Raw genomic sequence first — 20,319 nt, forward strand, 5'->3', positions numbered from 1 at the left:
CGGCTCCGCTGTGCACACGTATGTGCAACATACATCACACATGCACACATACCCATGCACTCACAGCACCAACAATTACACACACACACACAGCACTTGCACACTACATGTGCATACACAGGGGTACATACATACCCCACAGCACATGCATGCATGCATCACTTGCACACCTGTACCCATGCATGCATCTTGCCTACGATTACACAATGGTAAATACACATGCACAGACCACTTACATATCGCATGTGTATACACATGGGTAAGCACATACCACACAGCATATGCACACATACATTACATGTGCACACATGTAGCCATGTAGGCATAGCACACACACCAATTCTCCACTTGAAACCCTCCCACACCTTTTGCAGCCAACCTGCTGACTGCCTGCCCACCACCTGGTCCCCTCTTCCTTGCTAACAGATCACTTCTCTTGGGCAGTGCACCACTTCATACAAAGTGTTTCCCTGCCTCCCTTCCAGACATGACCACGTGTCACACAATGAGGGAAAGAAGTTGCTGTCCATGCTTCCAGGAGAGCTCGCTAAGGGACACATTCAACGACGTGCATCTTTTTCCTGCCCTCATTCCTCTTGTCTGGAACATGGGCAGTACCAAGGATGGATGGATGGACCAGGATGAAAACTACATGCTGAAGAGGGCCAGGTGGACACACAGAGGACTAGGTTCTCCAGCACTGGCAACCGCTGCCCCTGGCCTGACCACTGCCCTGTTCTGTTCCTGTCTGTGCCACTTGCCTGGTTACTGAGCCCCATCTTGACAGCCTCACAGCAAATCCTGCCAAGAGCCTCTCGATGCCCTGCCCACTGGCACACGCACTCGCCAGGTGACCGGTCCCAGGGCTCCCAGGAAGGCGGGGCTGCGTCTGTTGCTAACACAGCGCATGGGGCTCCTTTCATCTCTCTCGATGAAGGGCAAGCAAGAAAAAGGTAAAAGAAGTGACTAAGTAAAGTCTGTACTTATTTAATAAGAAAATCGCTTCTTTAAAAAAATAACGTCTTTACATGCTGAGGTGTATGTAGTCAACGCGTGAGCTGAAAATAGATTCCCAGCAGGTTCTCCCTGTGATGAAAACTCCAAATGATGCAGGTCTCAAGATCCTGAGGTTAGGAGGCCACTCGGAGGCTCTCAGGTCTCGGTGAGGCACACAGCCAACAGCAGGCTGGCAGGTCCTGGCGTGTGTCATGGGCCAATTCCATTACGCTCTGGGGATGGCCCAGGCCTCAGTCACTATCACCATCCCCTTCACTGCCTTCCAAGGGGTTGGGGTCCTGCAGAGCAAGCAGACAGGAAAATGGCTGTGGGAGAGCATGCTGCCCGGGAGTGGGTACTTCCTCCCTGTAAAGAAGGCTGCCAGAGCTCAGGCTGACCCCTTGTCTTTCTCTTAACTGGTTCAAGAACATCTTTTTCTTTCCTGGCCACACCCACAACATGTGGAAATTCCCAAGCCAGGGACTGAACCCCCACACAGCAGCAACCCCCACACAGCAGTTGCTGTAATGACAATGCTGAATCCACTATGTTGAATCTGTCTTGAGGAGTTCCCATTGTGGCTCAGGAGTAATGAACTTGACTAGTATCCATGAGGACGTGGGTTCAATTCCTGGCCTCGCTCTGTGGGTTAAGGATCCAGTGCTGCTGTGAGCTTTGGTGTAGGTTACAGACACGGCTTGGATCCTGAGTTGCTGTGGCTGTGGATAGGCTGGCAGCTGCAGCTTCAATTCAACCCCTAGCCTAAGAACTTCCATATGCCGTGGGTACAGCCCTAAAAAGACAACAGACAAACAAAATACCTGTCTTGTATAGGAAAGCTGGGGGCTGGGGACAAGAGGTGAGAGGGACGGGGTCTTCACTGGGCTCCTTCAAATCCCCTGAGGTGCAATGACCTTGGGGACTTAAAGTTGGGCTACTGCAAAACTGAACTGGACAAGTAGAAGCCCCTCAGCAGTATGTAGAGATGGTAAATGGTCAGGACCCTCTATTGGTTGGGAATCAAACTGGGGACAAAGTTTGGGCCCCAGGTCAAATCTGTACATGTGCTCCATTTGGCCTCACAGTGCTTGGGAAAATAACTGTCAACATTTAAAGAGTGGCAGGGAGTTCCCGTCGTGGCACAGTGGTTAACGAATCCCGACTAGGAACCATGAGATTGCGGGTTCGATCCCTGGCCTTGCTCAGTGGGTTAACGATCCGGCGTTGCCATGAGCTGTGGCATTGCAGGTGCAGCTCGGATCCCGCGTTGCTGTGTCTCTGGTGTAGGCTGGTGGCTACAGCTCCAATTGGACCCCTAGCCTGGGAACCTCCATATGCCGTGGGAGCGGCTCAAGAAAACGCAAAAAGACAAAAAAAAAAAAAAAAAAAAAAAAAAAGAGTGGCACATTTCACAAGTTTCTGGGTAGCCCAGCGGGTTAAGGATCTGGTGTTGTCATTACTGTGGCACAGGCTCCATCCCTGGCCTGGAACTTTCACATGCCACAGGCAGAGCCAAAAAAAAAAAAAAAGAGTGGACTATTTCACATATAATTCTGCAATGCCAGGTCCTCTTGAGAAAATTTAAGCTCTGACAACACCTGTGGCCCCCTTCCACAAGTGGTGCTGAGCTGCACTAGCCCCTTCAGGTGGATCAAGAGCTCTCCTGTTTGTCACAGTCTCCACCAATCCCTATGGCGTCCCTGACGTTACCTGCCATTCACCACTCGACCTGCACTCCTGCTTTTCTTACACCTGGCCCACCTCGCTTATTTCCCTTACCTGTATGCACTTGAGGTCACAAGCAAGGTGTGCAGGAAGGACAGTGCTTTTCTGGATATCTAGCTATTGGGAAGAAATCTCAGAGCCCCAGGGAGAATCCCACCCTTGGAAAGCCAGCTGGGCCAGCAAGAGAACATGGGTTTTGGGGACTTCTCTCACCTCAGGGTAAAGAACTGAGAGCTAAAGTAAGATATTAACTGTTAGCTACAACACCACAAATCATGGCTGTTCTTCTAAAATAAGGTTGGCAGTTAACTAACAGATGCGTGACACCTTGACCTGGGTCCTACTAAGAGTAGGGAAGGGAGGCACGCCTGGCCCCTGTGCTCATGGAGCAGAGCCACCTGACCAGCGGGGCTCTGGGGAGGCTGGTCCAGAAGCAGAGTCTAGGTGCAGCCTGTGCCCCCTCTGGGGCAGAGAGGAGCACTGCAGGCCTGCATAGGAAAGCCACTCAGAGAGGGCGAGGGAATACCACCTGGCTGCTCAGCATACCGGGGGCCTCCCCTCAAGTGACCCTGAGTTCTGGGGCCAGATACGTGCCAAATGACCAGCAACGTCAGCCAGAGAAGGACAACCTACTGGCATCTCCACCTCAAGAATGGGAAGATGGGTCACGGAACATGTCCCTCACCCAGAGTCACTAAGTGCATGGCAGGGGGTAAGTGCCAGGATGCTGGCCACCAGGTCCAATGCCCTAACTCTGCTCCTCCCACTGGTGTGACCCTGGGGGAGTGGTGCATCTCTTGGTAACTCAGCTTGCTCAAGACAAAGGACACAATGACAAAGGGGGCAGAGTGGGCTAGAAGCTTAGCCATGACAATGATGGATATAGATGGCACTTGCCTGAGTTCCTAGAAGGGCCAGCCCCAGCCCCCATGGTCCCCACCCCCCAACACTATGACCCCCCTAGTCCCCTGGCCCCCCTGACCCCCAGCCACCCAAGGCCCCAGCCCCACCTTGGAGCCCAGGCCAGCCGCCTCCTGGGCGGTGGCGCTGAAGTTGTGCATGGGCAGGGTGCTCAGCCACTGGGCCATGGACTTCTCGTGGCGCTCGGTGCTAATGATCGTGGGGTAGATGTGCTGCTCCTTGAAGGCCATGACCTCCGCCTCCTCCCGTGCCCAGTCCAGTGGCTCGTGTACCCCATCGTGGCCGAAGCGCTGGTTGTACTTCTCGAAGTGCACCCTCTCCAGGACCAGGCCAAGCCCTGGCGCCTTGGGCACGTCCACCTTCGCCTCCCCCCAGCTGCGCTCCAGCACGCTCTCGGGCGCGTAGCCCTTGATGATGGCCACCACCAGGCCCACCATCTTCCGGATCTGATGCGTCATGAAGCTCTGGCCCTTGACCTTGATCACTGCGAACTCCATGCCCTCACGCACGAAGGGCTCCTCGCAGAACATGTCGAGGATGTAGCGCCGGGCACTGGGCTCCCGTGGCCCCTTCTGTGAGGTGAAGTTATGGAAGTTGTGGGTGCCCTTATAGCAGGCAAGGAGCCGGTTCACACGCTGCAGCGTCTCTGTGCTCAGCCGGTACGTCTCGTCCTGCACATCATGGTCCTTGTGGGCGAAAGCGAACGTGGGCAGCATGTAGAAGTAGGTCCTGGCATCGCACTTGTTCTTAGAGTTGAAGCCGCCTGTGACCCTCTTCAGTCCTGGGGAGAGGGGAGTCAATGAGGAGATGCTGACAGTGCCCCGCCTGGGGCTGGGAGACCCGGATTCTAGGCACTGAGCCCTCAAGCCCTCCAGATGCTCAAGCTCAGAGCCAAACCAACCCGCACAAAAACACAGGCTCTTGTTAAAACCCAGGGTGGGCAAAGGTGTTGGACATCCTGACGCTGGCATGACCGGGCACAGCTGCCACACAGGCACACATGCACCAGACGGTGACTGTGACCCGGAACCCGAGTGTCAGAAGTCATCCTACAGTTGAGGCCAGAGGCAGCAGACAGTGAGTTCAATAGCAGAAAAAGTGGGAAACAAAAAGTCCAAAGGGAGGAAAATGACAGGTTCTAGATATTTGTAGAATGAGGCTGGAGGCAGCCCCTGGAGACAAGATGGCATGTCTCTAGGAATGAAGACCACACCTTTGGGTGCCGACTGGACAGAGCAGGTACTCAACAAATATGTTAACTAGTAGGTGGGAATAAAAGCAAAATGGAGAACTACAGGGAGTTTCATTGTGGCTCAGTGGAAATGAACCCAACTAGTATCCACAAGGATGCAGGTTCAATCCCTGGCCTTGTTCAGTGGGTGAAGGATCCAGTGTTGCCATGAGGTGTGGTGTAGGTCGCATACATGACTTGGATCTGGCGTTGCTGTGGCTGTGGTGTAGGCGGGCAGCTGCAGCTCTGATTCAACCCCTAGCCTGGGAACTTCCATATGCCATAGGTGTGGCCCTAAAAAGCAAAAAAAAAAAAAAAAAAAAAACGAAAAAAAAACTAACCTATACGCAGAGGAATTCTCTTTGTGAAAAGAATGCAAACATATGGATTATGTCTGTATTTATATAGAAAATTTCTAAAAGAATCCCAAGACCTGTTAGCGGGGGTGACTTCCAGAGCTGGAGACCAATAAGCGCTCTCTGTGCCCCTGGACACTAGGTGCCGTGTGGCTGTCCTCACGTTAAAGTCACGACCTGAGGCTGAGGGTCCATCTCATGAGCAGTGACAGAGGCCAAGTCTGGCTCCATACTTACAGGATTGGATTTGAATCCCGCCCTTCTCAGCAGCCAGGCAGGAACACACACCCCTGCCCTGGGGCTGCCTGTTCAAGGCCGCCTCCACACCCTCCCTGTTTCTGTCTCTGCTATGTGTTTGATTTGGGGTAATCTTATTTTTTTTGTCTGCATTAAGAATTCAATTCCACACTCCCTAATGTCATACATAAAAATAAACTCAAAATGGATTAAAGACCTAGATATAAGACTAGACACTATAAAACTTAGAGGGAAACAAAGGCCAAACACTCTGACATCTTCTCAGATCCACCTCTTAGAGTAATGACAGTAAAAGCAAAAATAAACAAATGGGACCTAATCAAACTTAAAAGCAAAGGAAACCCTAAACAAAACAAAAAGACAGCCCACAGAATGGAATTAATCTCCACAATTTATAAACACCTTGTGCAGCTCCATACCAAAAAAAACAAGCAACCCCATCAAAAAATGGGCAGAAAATCTAAACAGACAGTTCTCCAAAGAAGACATACAGTTGGCCAAAAAACACATGAAAAGATGTTCAACATCACTCATTATCAGAGAAATGGAAATCAAAACCACTCTGAGGTACCACCTTACACCAGCCAGAATGGCCATCATCAAAAAGTCTACAAACAATAAGTGCTAGAGAGAGCGTGGAGAAAAAAGAACCCCAGTACACTGTTGGTGGGATTGTAAATTGGTGCAACCACTGTGGAAACAGTATGGAGATTCCTCAGAAAACTAAAAAGAGAACCATCATTTGATCCAGCAATCCCACTCCTGGGCATCTACCCAGAGAAAACCATGACTCGCAAAGACACAGGTACTCCAATGTTCACTGCAACACTGTTTTCAATAGCCAAGACTTGGAAACAACCTAAATGCCATCGACAGAGGAGTGGATCAAGAAGATGTGGTACATATACACAATGGAATACTACTCAGCCATTAAAAGGAATGAAATACCAGCATTTTAGCAACATGGATGGACCTAGAAATTATCATGCTAAGTGAAGTCAGCCATACAATGAGACACCAACATCAAATGCTTTCACTGACATGTGGAATCTGAAAAAAGGACAGACTGAACTTCTTTGCAGAACAGATGCTGACTCACAGACTTTGAAAAACTTATGGTCTCCGAAGGAGACAGTTCAGGAGGTGGGGGGATCCACTGGGGTTGTGGAATGGAAATCCTATAAAGTAAGATTGTGATGATCATTGTACAACTATAAATGTAACAAATTCATTGAGTAATAAAAAATTAAAAATAAATTAAAGGAGTTCCCGTTGTGGTGCAGTGATTAACTAATCCGACTAGGAACCATGAGGTTGCGGGTTCGGTCCCTGCCCTTGCTCAGTGGGTTAAGGATCTGACGTTGCCGTGAGCTGTGGTGTAGGTTGCAGACGCAGCTCTGATCCAGCATTGCTGTGGCTCTGGAGTAGGCCGGTGGCTGCAGCTCCGATTCAACCCCTAGCCTGGGAACCTCCATATGCCGCGGGAGCAGCCCAAGAAATAGCAAAAAAAAAAAAAAAAAAATTAAAAAAAAAAGTCAATTCCATCGGAGTCCCCTTCATGGCTCAGCAGTTAACGAACCTGACTAGGATCCGTGAGTTAGATCCTTGGCCTCACTTAGTGGGTTAAGGATCCAGCATTGCCATGAGCTGTGGTATAGGTTGCAGACTTGGCTTGGATCTGGCGTTGCTGTGGCTATGGCGTAGGCTGGCAGCTGCAGCTCCGATTGGACCCTTAGCCTGGGAGCCTCCATATGCCACCGGGGCAGCCCTAAAAAAGCAAAAAAAAAAAAAGAATTCCATCAACACTGAGCATCACAAGTGTGCTTTGTGAGCATATTTCCCTGGTGCAGAACACAACTGCCAAGCGAAGAGTGAAAAACGCTGGCAGAAGACCGCACTGCTGGGCCGTTAATGAGGGAAACGGCCTTGTTGTATCACGTTAGGATAAGTAGTGCTTAGGGCTGAAAGAATTGTGTAGGGCGTGGTATTGTTTTAGCAGGGCTGGGGACTAACCCATGACACACGTTAGAATAATTCATATTTCTTGAGGAAGCAAATGGTAAAGAGGCAATAAATACGACTTTAAGGAGCTTCCATTGTAGCTCAGCAGGTTAAGAACTGGACGAGTATCCATTTGGATGTGGGTTCAATCCCTGGCATCACTCAGTGGGTTAAAGATCCAGCATTACCATGAGCTATGGCATAGGTCACAGACGTGGCTTGGTTCTGGCATTGCTGTGGCTGTGGCATAGGCTGGTAGCTATAGCTCCAATTCCACTCCTAACACAGAAACTTCCATATGCCTTGGGTGCAGCCCTAATAAGAAAAAAAAAAGGATTTCAAGAGGATTTACTCCAGGAGGAGGTTTTCAGAATGGAATTATCCTCAAGAGGCAGAGAAAGACCACAGTACAATAAATGTGGCCCAGGAACTTCCACATGTTGTGGGCGGGGCCAAAATAAATAAATAAAACTTTGTTATACTAAAAATGAATTCAATAGTGCACCAAGTGGAGTTCCTGTCGTGGCGCGGTGGTTAACGAATCCGACTAGGAACCATGAGGTTGCGGGTTCGATCCCTGGCCTTGCCCAGTGGGCCAACGATCTGGCATTGCCGTGAGCTGTAGTGTTGGTCACAGACGCTGCTCAGATCCCACATTGCTGTGGCTGTGGTGTAGGCCAGCAGCTACAGCTCCGATTAGACCCCTAGCCTGGGAACCTCCATATGCCGCAGGAGTGGCCCTAGAAAAGACAAAAAAAAAATAGTGGACCAAGTATCCAACAACAAGGGTTGTGACTTTGAAGTCAGAATCCTATTTATGGGAGTTTCCTTTGTGGCACAGTGGAAACAAATCTAATATCCATGAGGATGTGGGTTCAATCCCTGGCCTCCATCCGAGGGTCAGGGATCTGGCACTGCCATTGCCAGGAGCTGAGGTGTGTAGGTCGAAGATGCAGCACGGATCCCACATTCTCATGGCTATGGTGTAGGCCAGCAGCTGTACCTTCTATTCAATCCCTAGCCCGGGAACTTCCTTCCATATACCACACGTGTAGCCCTAAAAAGCAAAAAAAGAAAAAGAATCTTATTTATGCTGGAACCAAAAGTTCATGGCAGCTTTATCTGTAACAGCCCCAAGCTGGAAGCATGTCTCCCCCACCACCACCAAATGTAAACTTGTAGAATGAAAAACCAGGTAAACCAGTAAACTTGTAGAATGAAAAACCAGGCCACAGTGGAAAGGAATAAACTAGCCACACACCACAACGTGCGGGAATCTTTAACCAGGCTCAATGCAAAGAACAAAACCATTTTTTTTTTTTCATGGCCAAACCCAGAGCATATGGAAGTTCCCAGATCAGGGACTGAATCCAAACCATACCTGGGACCTACACTACAGCTGCAGCAATGCCACATCCTTTAACCCACTGCACCAGACCAGATATTGAACCCGCACCTCTGCAGCAACCCAAGGCGCTGCAGTCAGATGCTTAACCCACTGTGCCATGGTGGGAACTCCTTGAAACCTTTTAATTGTATAATTAAATATGCAGTTTGTTATACACCGATTATATTTCAATTGTAAAAAGCATTAAGGGAGTTACTGTTGTGGCTCTGCGGATTAAGAACCTGACTAGTAGAGTTCCCATCGTGGTGCAGCAGAAACAAATCCAACTAGGAACCATGAGGTTTCAGGTTTGATCCCTGGCCTCACTCAGTGGGTTAAGGATCCGGTGTTGTCCTGAGCTGTGGTGTAGGTCGCAGACACGGCTTGGATCCACCTTTGCTGTACCTCTGGCATAGGCCAGCGGCTACAGCTCTGACTGGACCCCTGGCCTGGGAACCTCCACATGCCACAGATGCAGCCCTAAAAGACAAAAAAAAAAGAACGTGACTGGTATCCATGAGGATGCGGGTTTGATCCCTGGCCTCCCTCAGTGGGTTAAGGATCTGGCAAATGTAGCTCAGACCTGGCATTGCCAGGGCTGTGGAGCTGGCCAGCAACTGCAGCTCTGATTCGACTCCTAGCCTGATAACTGCCATATGCCGCAGATGCAGCCCTTTAAGAAAAAAACATGAAAAAGCATTTGGGAGTCCCCTGGTGACCTAGCAGTTAAGGATCTGGCATTGTCACTGCTGTGGTGTGGGGTCAATCCCCAGCCTGGGAACTTCCGCATGCCAAAAAAACAAAAACAAAACAAAACAAAACACCTTTTTTAAACTGGCTGCTTACAAGAGAACAGTAACAATGCAGCATGGGGGCTATGACATAGGGAGACATAAAATACCTACCCACAAGAGCCGAAGAGGTGCTAGTGGGTGTCTGCAGGTATTAGACATACACCAAGTGGCCTGGCTCCACTTGAAGGAGGCTGTAGTAAGTGAGCAATGGATGCTTTAACACAGGACCTGGCAAATAATAACCAAAACCATGGGCTTTTTTGGTTTTCTTTTGTCGTTTTAGGGCCACATTTGCGGCATATGGAAGTTCTTAGGCTAGGGGTCTAATCGGAGTTGTAGCTGCCAGCCTGTGCCACAGCCACAGCAACAAGGGATCTGAGCCATGTCTGCAACCCACATCACAGCTCATGACAACACCGGATCTTCAACCCACTGATTGAGGTCAGGGATCCAACCTGCATCCTCATGGATACTGGTCAGGTTCGTTACCGCTGAGCCACAACAGGAAGGAACTCTGAAACAGTGGTTTTATTTAATTTAATTAATTATATATTTATTTATTTATTTATTTATTTATTTTTGTCTTTTTAGGGCCGAAACATATGGAGGTTCCCCGGCTAGGGGTCTAATCGAAGCTGTAGCTGCCGGCTTAAACCGGAGCCACAGCAATACCAGATCCGAGACACCTCTGTGACCTACACCATAGCTTATGGCAATGCTGGATCCTTAACCTACTAATCGAGGCCAGGGATCGAACCCGAAACCTCACGGTTCCTAGTCGGATTCATTTCCACTGAGCCACGATGGGAACTCCCAAAAGGGTGGTTTAAAAAAAAAAAAAAAATGAACAACAAGCAACACAGACAACAGCCAAAAATATTTTACTACCTAACCCTTTGCAGAAAAAGCCAAAAAAAAAATTAAAATTAAAAAAAGAGACAAAAGAAGTTAAAAAAAAAAAAGAGAAAGAAACAGAAAAGGTTTGCTGACCCTTGCTTTAAACTCTAAAGCAATCACTAAAAAAAACCATAGTGAGTCACAGATAATAAGCTAACCAAGGCAATTAAATGTAATTACAAAAATATCAATTAATCCAAAAGGAAGGTAGAAAAAGGGGAAAAAAGGATAGGACAAAGAGAAACAGAAGCAAGAAGAGCCACACCCAGCCATCCCAATACCACATTAATGAAGAACGCTATAAATATGTCACCTAAAAGGCAAAGAGAGTCAGGAGTTCCCATCGTGGCACAGTGGTAACAAATCCGACTAGGCACCATGAGGTTGCAGGTTTGATCCCTGGCCTCGCTCAGTGGGTTACGGATCTGGCATTGCCGTGAGCTCTGGTGTAGGTCACAAACACAGCTCAGATCCCAAATTGCTGTGGCATAGAAAGACAGCTGTAGCTCCGATTAGACCTCTAGCCTGGGAACCTCCATATGCCGCAGGTGCGGCCCTAAAAAGCAAAAATAAATAAATAAATAAAAACAAAAAAAGTTAAAAGAAAAAGGCGAAGAGAGTCAGAATGGAATTTTTTAAAAAGAAGACCTAGAAATCTCATTATTGGGACTCTCTCAAAAGAGAATAATTGTCCCTGCTTTAACTCTATAAAATCTGGACTTTCATATCCAAGCATCTGGTCAAAACGAGGCACATGCAGCACCGAAATGTTGTACCAATGGCCTTTCAAAGTCTGTCTATCCAGCTGTGCCCCTTTCTGAAGGAGGCAGGAATACTGAACTCTTTTTACAGATGATGGACAACCACTCCCACCAACTGCCAAGCAATCACACTGTGTCTTCTCTCCATACCAGAGAAATCTGGTGAAAAGGCGTTTCACCAGCAAGCCTGGTCACCACTGGGCATGCAGCCCCTGCGCTGCAAGACTTACCCAGGATCCGAATGTGAGAAGGAAGGTGACTGTTGATCTTTTCTAAAATGTCATCAATCAGCCACACCTTCAGGGACACGACCTGGCCAGCCGCAGACACACCCTGCAAAGGAAGCATATGCGGGAGGGCCAGCTGGGGCCTTGCTCTTCGGGCACAACGCTCTACAGGCTGGTCTCTTCAGCAGAAGGACCAGCACACCCTACATCCTTCCATGGAGGAATTCTACTTTTAGAAACGTGTCTGAAGTGAATAATCAGATATAAGAACAGCTCTCTATATCCCAAGAGCTTAAGTACACCACAACCTTCAAAATATTACGTACACCAGGGAACGAATATGTGACATCATGCAGATACGAAATAAAAGTCCCACCTTGGATGTGACTCTCAGGACTTATGAAAAAAAGAAAATGCAACTTAGAGGACAAAACTCTGGGACAGAGCAAGGAAGAGGTTGCCACCTAAGTCAAAAGAGCAGTTCCTTTGCAGGGATGGGGTGCTGGTTAAGCAAGGAAAACTGATCAAGCTCTGTGCTTAGCGTGAGCACACTTTACCATTTGTACATTATACCTTTCTTCCAAAAGGGAGTTTTCATCAATATGGCAGCAAGGTCTGGGGAAGGGGAGTGGTGTGATGGGGTGGACAAGGAGGGCTCCTGAAATGTGGGCAGAGTCCCATGTTGACCTGAGTGGAGATTACCCAGGTGTCTGCTGTAGAATCATCTGTTCTACTTTATGCTGACCCTGCATGCACCTTTCTACTCACTACAATCACATTTCCTAAAAAGGTTTTTTTGTTCATTTTGCAGGGGGTCGGGGAAGGGTCCCACAGCATGTAGAAGTTCTGGGGCCAGGGAATGAACCCTCACCACAGCAGTGACAATGCTGGGTCCTTAACCCACTGAGCCATTAAGGAACTCCGGGATTTGTTTAAATATATGCAAGGTAATAGAACACCATGTAATACAAGTAATATACCTACCAAAAATCCTTTTTGGCCTGAATCCAGTCATAAGAACAATCAAATACACATTGAGGACATCTGTCAGAATAATTGGCCTGAACTGTCCAAAAACATCATTTCAGGAAAAACAAAAAGGAGGCAAGAAGACCATTTTAGGAAACTCAAAAGACATGGCAACTAAATGCAATCACTGACCCTTGGTTAGATACTGGGCCAATACCAAAAATCAAGGCATATTAGAAATGATATGTCAGGAGTTCCTGTCATGGCTTAGCGGAAACGAATCTGACTAGGAACCATGAGGTTGCAGGTTGGTTCCCTGGCCTCCTCAATGGCCTAAGGATCCGGCGTTGCCGTGAGCTGTGGTGTAGGTCGCAGACGTGGCTCGGATCCCACATGCTGTGCGCTGGCATAGGCCGGCGGCTACAGCTCCGATTCGACCCCTAGCCTGGGAACCTCCATATGCCGCGGGAGCGGCCCAAGAAATAGCAAAAAGACAAAAAAAAAAAAAAAAAAAAAAAGATCTGGTGCTGTCACTGCAGTAGCTCTGGTCGCTGCTGTACTGCAGATTCCTTCCCTGGCCCTGGAACATTCACATGCTGTGTGCGCAGCCAAAAAAAAAAAATTGTAAATAAAAAAATAAAAATAAAGGGGACAAGGATCTTTTAGGTATGATGAAAATGTTCTGTGACTGACTGTAATGATGGCTGCACAACTCTGAGAAAACACTAGATCCAATGAATTATACTCTTTAAATGGGCAAAATATATGGGAGTGAATCATAGCTCAATAAAGCCTTTTTTTAAATCTTTCTTTTTTTTTTCTTTTTGGTCTTTTTAGGGCTGCACTTGCAGCATATGGAAGTTCCCAGGCTAGGAGTCAAATCGGAGCTATAGCTGCTGACCTACACCACAGCTCACAGCAACGCCAGATCCTTAACCCACTAAGTGAAGCCAAGGATCGAACCATATCCTCATGGATACTAGTCAGATTCTTAACCTGATAAGCTATAATGGAAACTCCCTCATGAATCATTTTTTACGTTGATTACACGTTTAAATAAGACTATCTTGATATACTAAATTAAATAAAATTGATCGTGCAAACCTGTTCCATCTGTTTCCTTTTCCCTTTTGACTGTAGCTACTAAAAAATTTAACATCACACCCACTGGTGGGCCTCTGCAGCCACATGGTCCAACCTGTATCACAAGCCTGAGACAGAGGGATCTAAGGCAGGTGTTGTGGCCACCCTGCCATCTGCAAGAGCGACAGAGGAGAAAGCTCAGACCACGAGGACACAAGGTCCTGTGGCAGAGAGCACATGACTCTAGCCTCACCTGGGCCAGAAATGCCCAGGCTTCTTGGTCACACATGGCAACAACTTTTTTTCCAATTAGACTAGTTTGATTTGTGCCTCTGTCATTCGTAACCAAAAGAATCCTTTTTTTTTTCTTTTTTGGCTGCCCCACAACATATGGAGTTCCCAGGCCAGGAATCAAATCTGAGCCATAGTTGCAACCTACACCGCAGTTACAACAACACTGGGTCCCTTAACCCACTGTGCTGGGCCAGGGATCAAACCTGCTTCCTGCTGCTGCAGAGATGCTGCCAATCCCGTCGTGCCACAGGGGGAACTCCCACAACCAAGTGAATCTTGTCAGATCAAGATGCTTAGATGGAAAGTGGGACAAGAGTAAACAGAAAACACAGACTAGCGGGTTCCATGCTGCTCACACCTGTGAGAGGCAGGGAAACTGCCTACCTTGTCAGTCCTGGCGCAGCGCTGGAAGGACATTTTCCTCATGTCTTCCCCGTGATTCTCAGGAATACAACCCGACCGGACCAGGGCGGACACCAGGTCATCTTCAATGGTCTTGAATTGTGAGGACCCAACATTCCTCTGAGAAAAAGAGAAAAAAAATTGCTTTTCACTCGGCCACTACCCACAAGTAAGAGACGCTGGGCCGGGGCTGGGCCGGGGAGGGGCATGTGCTGTGGGTCCATACCCGGCAGCACAGGGACCACACCTGTGGGCATGGAGAGACTCTGCAGTTATCTCCTGTCCCACAGGAAGTAGGAGAGCCACCTGAGGGTGCCCACAGTCCTAGAAACTCCTCACCCTGGGCAGCCAACAGAAGGCATCACCTGAGACATCACCCCCCTGCCCTAGCTGGTCAGATGAGAAACCATCACCGCTCCTGCTGGAGACACCTCATCTGTCTGCAGCATCTGGTTAAAAAAGGAGCCTTCCCTCATCACCCCAGGGACCCTTTCCCTCTTTACTGCAGGCAGTGGGCCCCTATGCTAAAGGAGGAAGCCACTCAGGGTACTGCCAGCACCCAATGCGGCAGGGACATGCTGTGAGAATGGAATCCTAGTCTGGGACCTGCATGACCCTATGACATCACCGAGATCACCAGTCCGACCTTCTCAAAGAAAACCTTTCCAACACAAAGGACACAGGCCTACAAGCACTTCACCCAGAGTCACCACAGCAGGGGTGTGTGTGTGGGTGGGGTGTTCTTCCCAAAGGCTGCCTTACAGTTCCCACTGCAACTCAAGTCCCCTCTGTTAGTCAGCAAGAAGTTATAAATGTTCCTCAAGTGATCACAATGGATATTAAGAAACAGGGATAACAATCCTTCCACATATCTCAACTTGTCCTTCTGTCGGCCCTGTGAATTACTGTCACTGTCACCCCTCAGTCCCCTAATGGGGAAACTAGGGCAAAGAGAAGATGGTGAGACACAGGCAAAATTCTCAAGACAGTGCATAAGGCGAAAATGCATGAAATCAAAACCATCCTCAAAAAGCATTTAAACATACACAAAGGAGCACAGGTAACTTAGATTGAAGCAGTGATTCCGCCCGTTGTCACACTTTACCAGTAGTCATCAAATTGGTCTCATGGTCTCATTTTTTAAACTTTTTTTGCTTTTAGGGCCACACCTGCAGTATATGGAAGTTCCCAGGCTAGGGGTCGAATGGGAGCTGCAGCTGCAGCTGCCTCCCTACACCACAGCCACAGCTATGTGGGATCCAAGCTGCATCTATGACCTACACCAACAGCTTAGGGCAATGCCAGATCCTTAACCCCGTGAGAATGGCCAGGGATCGAACCCGCATCCTCATGGATACTAGTTGGGCTCATTACCGCTGAGCCACAATGGGAACTTCTGCAACCTATACTTTAAAAATATAAAATAGGGAGTTCCCGTCGTGGCGCAGTGGTTAACGAATCCGACTAGGAACCACGAGGTTGCGGGTTCGGTCCCTGCCCTTGCTCAGTGGGTTAAGGATCCGGCGTTGCCGTGAGCTGTGGTGTAGGTTGCAGACGCGGCTCGGATCCCGCGTTGCTGTGGCTCTGGCGCAGGCCGGTGGCTACAGCTCCGATTCAACCCCTAGCCTGGGAACCTCCATATGCCGCGGGAGCGGCTCAAGAAATAGCAACAACAACAACAACAACAAAAAAAAAGACAAAAAGACAAAAAAAAAAATATATATATATATATAAAATAGGATACAAAGTATCTTATTACTATTATTATTCATAATAAAGGTTATGCTAGCACAGGTAAGGTTGGACATTATTTTCTTAAACTTCCATTTCAGTTAGATGCGCTACATAGCCATGGACCCTTTCCTGTGAGTCAAGCTTAAAGAAGTTTAATAACAAGGAACTAGGAGTGCCGATTTTGGCTCAGGGGTAACAAGCCTGACTAGTATCCATGAAGACGCAGGTTTGATCCCTGGCGTTGCTCAGTGGGTTAAGGATCCTGCATTGCCGTGGCTATGGTGTAGGCAGGCAGCTACAGCTCAGATTCTACCCCTAGCTTGGGAACTTCCATATGCCAAGGGTGTGGCCCTAAAAAGAGAGGGGGGGAAAAAAAAAAAAGGAACTGAAGTTCAAGGGCCACAGTGCTGAACACGAGGAACAAGAAGAAAGTTTATGTGCATCTGTTGGGGCACCTGGACCCTCCTGCATTTCAGGAAAGGACCACAGGGCTAGGCTGGGCAGGGGACTCTAAAGTGCCTGCACACCCACTGTCACTGTCACCCACCTTAGCAAATCTAACAAAGAGTAACAGCTGCCACTTCTCAGCCTCGCTTGCACTGTCCTGGGTTTGAGTGTCCAGTATGGGTCAGCCTAGTGAATCTTTTCACCCTATGAAGTCAGTACTACGATTATCCCCATCTTAAATATGGGGAAACAAGAAGTTCCCTTGTGGGACAGCAGGTAAGTATCAGTGTTGTCACTGCAAAAGCCCAGGTCACTGCTGTGGCGCTGGTTTGAGGCCTGAGAATTTTTCTTTCTTTCTTTTTTTTTTTTTTTTTTTTGTCTTTTTGCCTTTTCTAGGGCCGCTCCTGCGGCATATGAAGGTTCCCAGGCTAGGGGTCTAATCGGAGCTGTAGCCACAATGGGAACTCCGAGGCCTGAGAATTTCTGCATGCCTTGGGTGTGGCCAAAAAAACTGATGGGGAAATGAGGGAGTTCCCTGGTGGTCTAGTGGTTAGGACTTGGCACTTTCAATGCTGCAGCCCAAGTTCAATCTCTGGTCTGGTAACTAAGATCCCACTGCACATCATTGCCAAGAAAAAAAAGGGGGGGGAGTTCCCACTGTGGCTCAGCGGTTAGTGAACCCACCTAGGATCCATGAGGATGTGGGTTCAATCCCTGGCCTCACTCAGCCAGTTAAGGATCTTAAGGATCTGGCGTTGCCATGAGTTGTGGTGTAGGTCGCAGACGTGGCTTGGATCTGGCATTGCTGTGGCTCTGACGTAGGCCAGCAGGTGTCGCTCCAATTGGACCCCTAGCCTGTGAATCTCCATATGCTGAGGGTGAGGCCTTAAAAAAAAAAAAAAAAGGAAAGATGAGGAAACAAGGCACCCAGAGCCTCCAGTCACCTGCCCAAGGCCACACCACTGGTCAGCAGCAGGGTTTGGCCCTTAACCACCTTGGGAGACCAGTGAATGCCCCTGGCAAGCATCCAAGAGATGCATGGAGAAAGCAGGGCTCAGAGCTGCTTCAATTCAAATATAAATCTTGCTTGGTGGGACCCACATGATAACTCTGAAAAGCAGGTGAAGAATGAGACTCTGCCTTCTCCCACCTCCTGAGATGCCTCAGCGAATAACCGTGACTCTGAGGTTCCTGCTGGAAGCACAGGGCAGCTGTGAGAGAAGCTGGAGCTGCCCAGGCCCTCAGCACACCCTTACCTGCATGCCATGGTAGCCCTTCCCGGAATAGGCCATGAGCAGAACAATCTTCCGCTTGGGCAGCTTCCTGCGCTGCTCCCCATCCTCGCTGCTCTTGAGCTTTTTTGCCTGCTGTTCTGTTTCCTCCCAGATCCTGGCAGCACCCTGCCAGCCACTCCGGGCCTTCTTGTCCTGTTCCTGCCCAGTCCCCACTGGCACCGGGGCCTCCCCATTCCCCGCCATGGGGGGCAAACTGAAAAGACAGGGGCGGGTGTGAGCAACACAGAAGGAAGGGCACAGGGAAGGAGTAATGGTGGCAGCATGGTCTGGTAAACTCCCTAGGCTGACCACCGAATTCAAATCCCAGCTGGGCGCTAACTGGAGACTTTGCCCAACCACCAACTTGGGCCTCGGTTTCACTGTCCGAGAAACGGAGCAATGACAGCACTATACGCGATTAGGACTTTTAGCGCTGGGCCGGGCATGCAGTCGGGCGTGCTACACCAGGGTCACGGACAAGTGCGCTGTCATTACCAGAGGAGGCGCGGTCCAAGGCGCGGGGTCCACGGTCCGCAGACTCTCCTTAGGGCCCAGGCCGCCGCCCACAGGTTGGGGAGCCCCATGCAGGGCCGAGAGTGGCGGGGGGCGGGGGGGGCACGCGCCCGACCCCTGACCTCCCCCTGGGCGCACCAGCCCGGGCCCTCTAAACCCCGACCTCCCCGCGGCCCCTACACACCAGCCCGGCCCTGCAGAACTCCGACCACCTCACCGCTCCAGCCCCGCCCTCTGAACTCTGACCTCCCCAAGACCCCTCACGCTCCAGCTCCGCCCCTCCTGAGCTCCAACCTCCTTCAGGACCCTCTCACACTCCAGTTCCGCCTGCGGATAACCTCCGACGTCCCCTGACCCCCAGGCTGACCTCTGACCTCCCAGTCCCTCCTGGTCCCCCTTGTCCTCTCGCTCGCCCGGCCGGCTTCCCCCCAGGAGTCGGTGAGACACCAAGCACCCACGCTGGGACCAGTGGGGCGCGCCCCGACCCAGCCCCACTCACGACGCTGCGGACTGAGCCCGAGCCGGACCACGTGGGAGAAGGCGGAAATGGAGCACACGGCCGGACGGTGGCCGGACGTGGACAAAAGTCCTTCTGGGCGAGGTGGGGCTTAGGGCGGAGCTTGGTGGCTGGGGGCGTGGCTTTTCGGGGGGCGGGCCTTCCTCGCCGTAGAAGCCCGGCTGGTCGCCGAGCTGCGCCGTCTTAGAGCGACCGAACCTTCGTAACAGCGGACACTTATAGGCGCTGTGTTACACGCGTTGGCTCTTTCCTTCCCTTAACCCGCCTAAAGGAGCGAGCACTTTGTTATCGAAGAGGAACCGAGGGACAGAGAGGCTGAGCCCCTTGCCTGAAATCACACAGCACCATCCCTGGTATACTTTCAACCACGTGCAGACCAGCGCCTTCCCAGACCTTTTAGTATCAAACCCGTCATAATAAAGCATTTGCTATGTGCCAAATGCTGTTGTAGTCGCTTGAGGCGTTTTATCTTATTCAATCCCCAGGAAACCTTGAGTAAGTTTCTCTTGTTCCCATTTTACAGGTGAGGAAGCTGAGGTACAGAGAGGTGCAGAAACGCCAGGGAAGAGAGTGAGTCATGCTGGGCTCCTGGAAGTGAGGACCTCCCAGGAACTGGTGAAAGACAAATGGGTTTGGGAAGTGCCACAGGTGTCACTGTATGGAGGCAGAGTGAGACACAGAGCGGGGGTTAAGGTGGAAGAAAGTGCTACTGAAGGGACCCAGACCTGAGATGGCTATCTGGCCAGTAGATATTTACTGAGCACCTACTATGTTCCCAGCACCTCCAGATATTAGGAATAGACTAGTGAGCAAAACCCCTACCCTAGGAAAGTTTCCATTCCAGAGGGGGGACAGATGACGACAAACCAATCTGTAAAAGTGTGCGGCTTTTTTATTTGTTTTTGGCCACACCTATGTGGAAGTTCCCCGGGCCAGGGATAGAACCCACGCCACAGAAGCAAGCCACTGCAATGACAATGCCAGATTCTTAACCCACTGCTCCACAAAGGAACTCCTAAAACAGTGTTATAAAGTAGTAAATGCCATGTAAAAAATGACTCAGTACAAGAGTTCCTGCTATGGTACAGTGGTTTAATGATCCGGCTTATCTCTGTGGGGGCACCAGTTCCATCCCCAGATTGGCATAGTTAAAGATCTGGTGTTGCTGAAGCTGTGGTGGCAGCTCCAGCTCAGATTCAATCCTGGGCCCAGGAACTTCCATATGCCATGGGTTGGCCTAAAAGGAAAAAAAAAGACTCAGTATAAAGACGTTGGAGTTCCCATCGTGGCACAGTGGTTAACGAATCCAACTAGGAACCATGAAGTTGCGGGTTCGATCCCTGGCCTTGCTCAGTGGGTTAACGATCTGGCGTTGCTGTGAGCTGTGGTGTAGGTTGCAGACTCGGCTCAGATCCTGTGTTGCTATGTCTCTGGTGTAGGCCGGTGGCCGCAGCTCCGATTAGACCCCTAGCCTGGGAACCTCCATATGCCACAGGAGTGGCCCTAGAAAAAGCAAAAAACAAACAAACAAA

General features: G+C 49.7%; 1 protein-coding gene across 5 annotated transcripts; it reads right to left on the reverse strand.

Moving 5' to 3' along the window:
- Window positions 964-18,859, reverse strand: PUS1 (pseudouridylate synthase 1). Of its 5 annotated transcripts, none has more exons than XM_001928590.5 (6): window positions 18,770-18,859; window positions 17,740-17,971; window positions 14,285-14,422; window positions 11,558-11,660; window positions 3,732-4,423; window positions 964-1,295 (listed from the first exon to the last, which is right to left on the reverse strand). In XM_001928590.5, exons 2-6 carry the CDS (start codon window positions 17,959-17,961, stop codon window positions 1,248-1,250), a joined length of 1,203 nt encoding a protein of 400 aa, XP_001928625.1. In that variant the 5' UTR covers window positions 17,962-17,971; window positions 18,770-18,859; the 3' UTR covers window positions 964-1,247. The 5 variants fall into 5 exon arrangements, with proteins under 5 accessions (XP_001928625.1, XP_005670582.1, XP_005670580.1 ...); XM_005670525.3 differs by having other exon boundaries at window positions 18,645-18,814; XM_005670523.3 differs by having other exon boundaries at window positions 18,638-18,814.

Source organism: Sus scrofa, chromosome 14 (assembly GCF_000003025.6).
Source record: "Sus scrofa isolate TJ Tabasco breed Duroc chromosome 14, Sscrofa11.1, whole genome shotgun sequence".
Classification (NCBI taxonomy): Eukaryota; Metazoa; Chordata; class Mammalia; order Artiodactyla; family Suidae; genus Sus; species Sus scrofa.

Coding starts and splice junctions, on each gene's coding strand:
- PUS1 (XM_003132854.5), bottom strand. CDS start 18,341: ATGGGGCTCCCCAACCTGTGGGCGGCGGCCTGGGCCCTAAGGAGAGTC. Junction 17,972..18,252: donor CTTGGACCGCGCCTCCTCTG/GTAATGACAGCG, acceptor CTGTCTTTTCAG/TTTGCCCCCCATGGCGGGGA. Junction 1,296..3,731: donor CGGCTGGCCTGGGCTCCAAG/GTGGGGCTGGGG, acceptor CTTGCTCTGCAG/GACCCCAACCCCTTGGAAGG.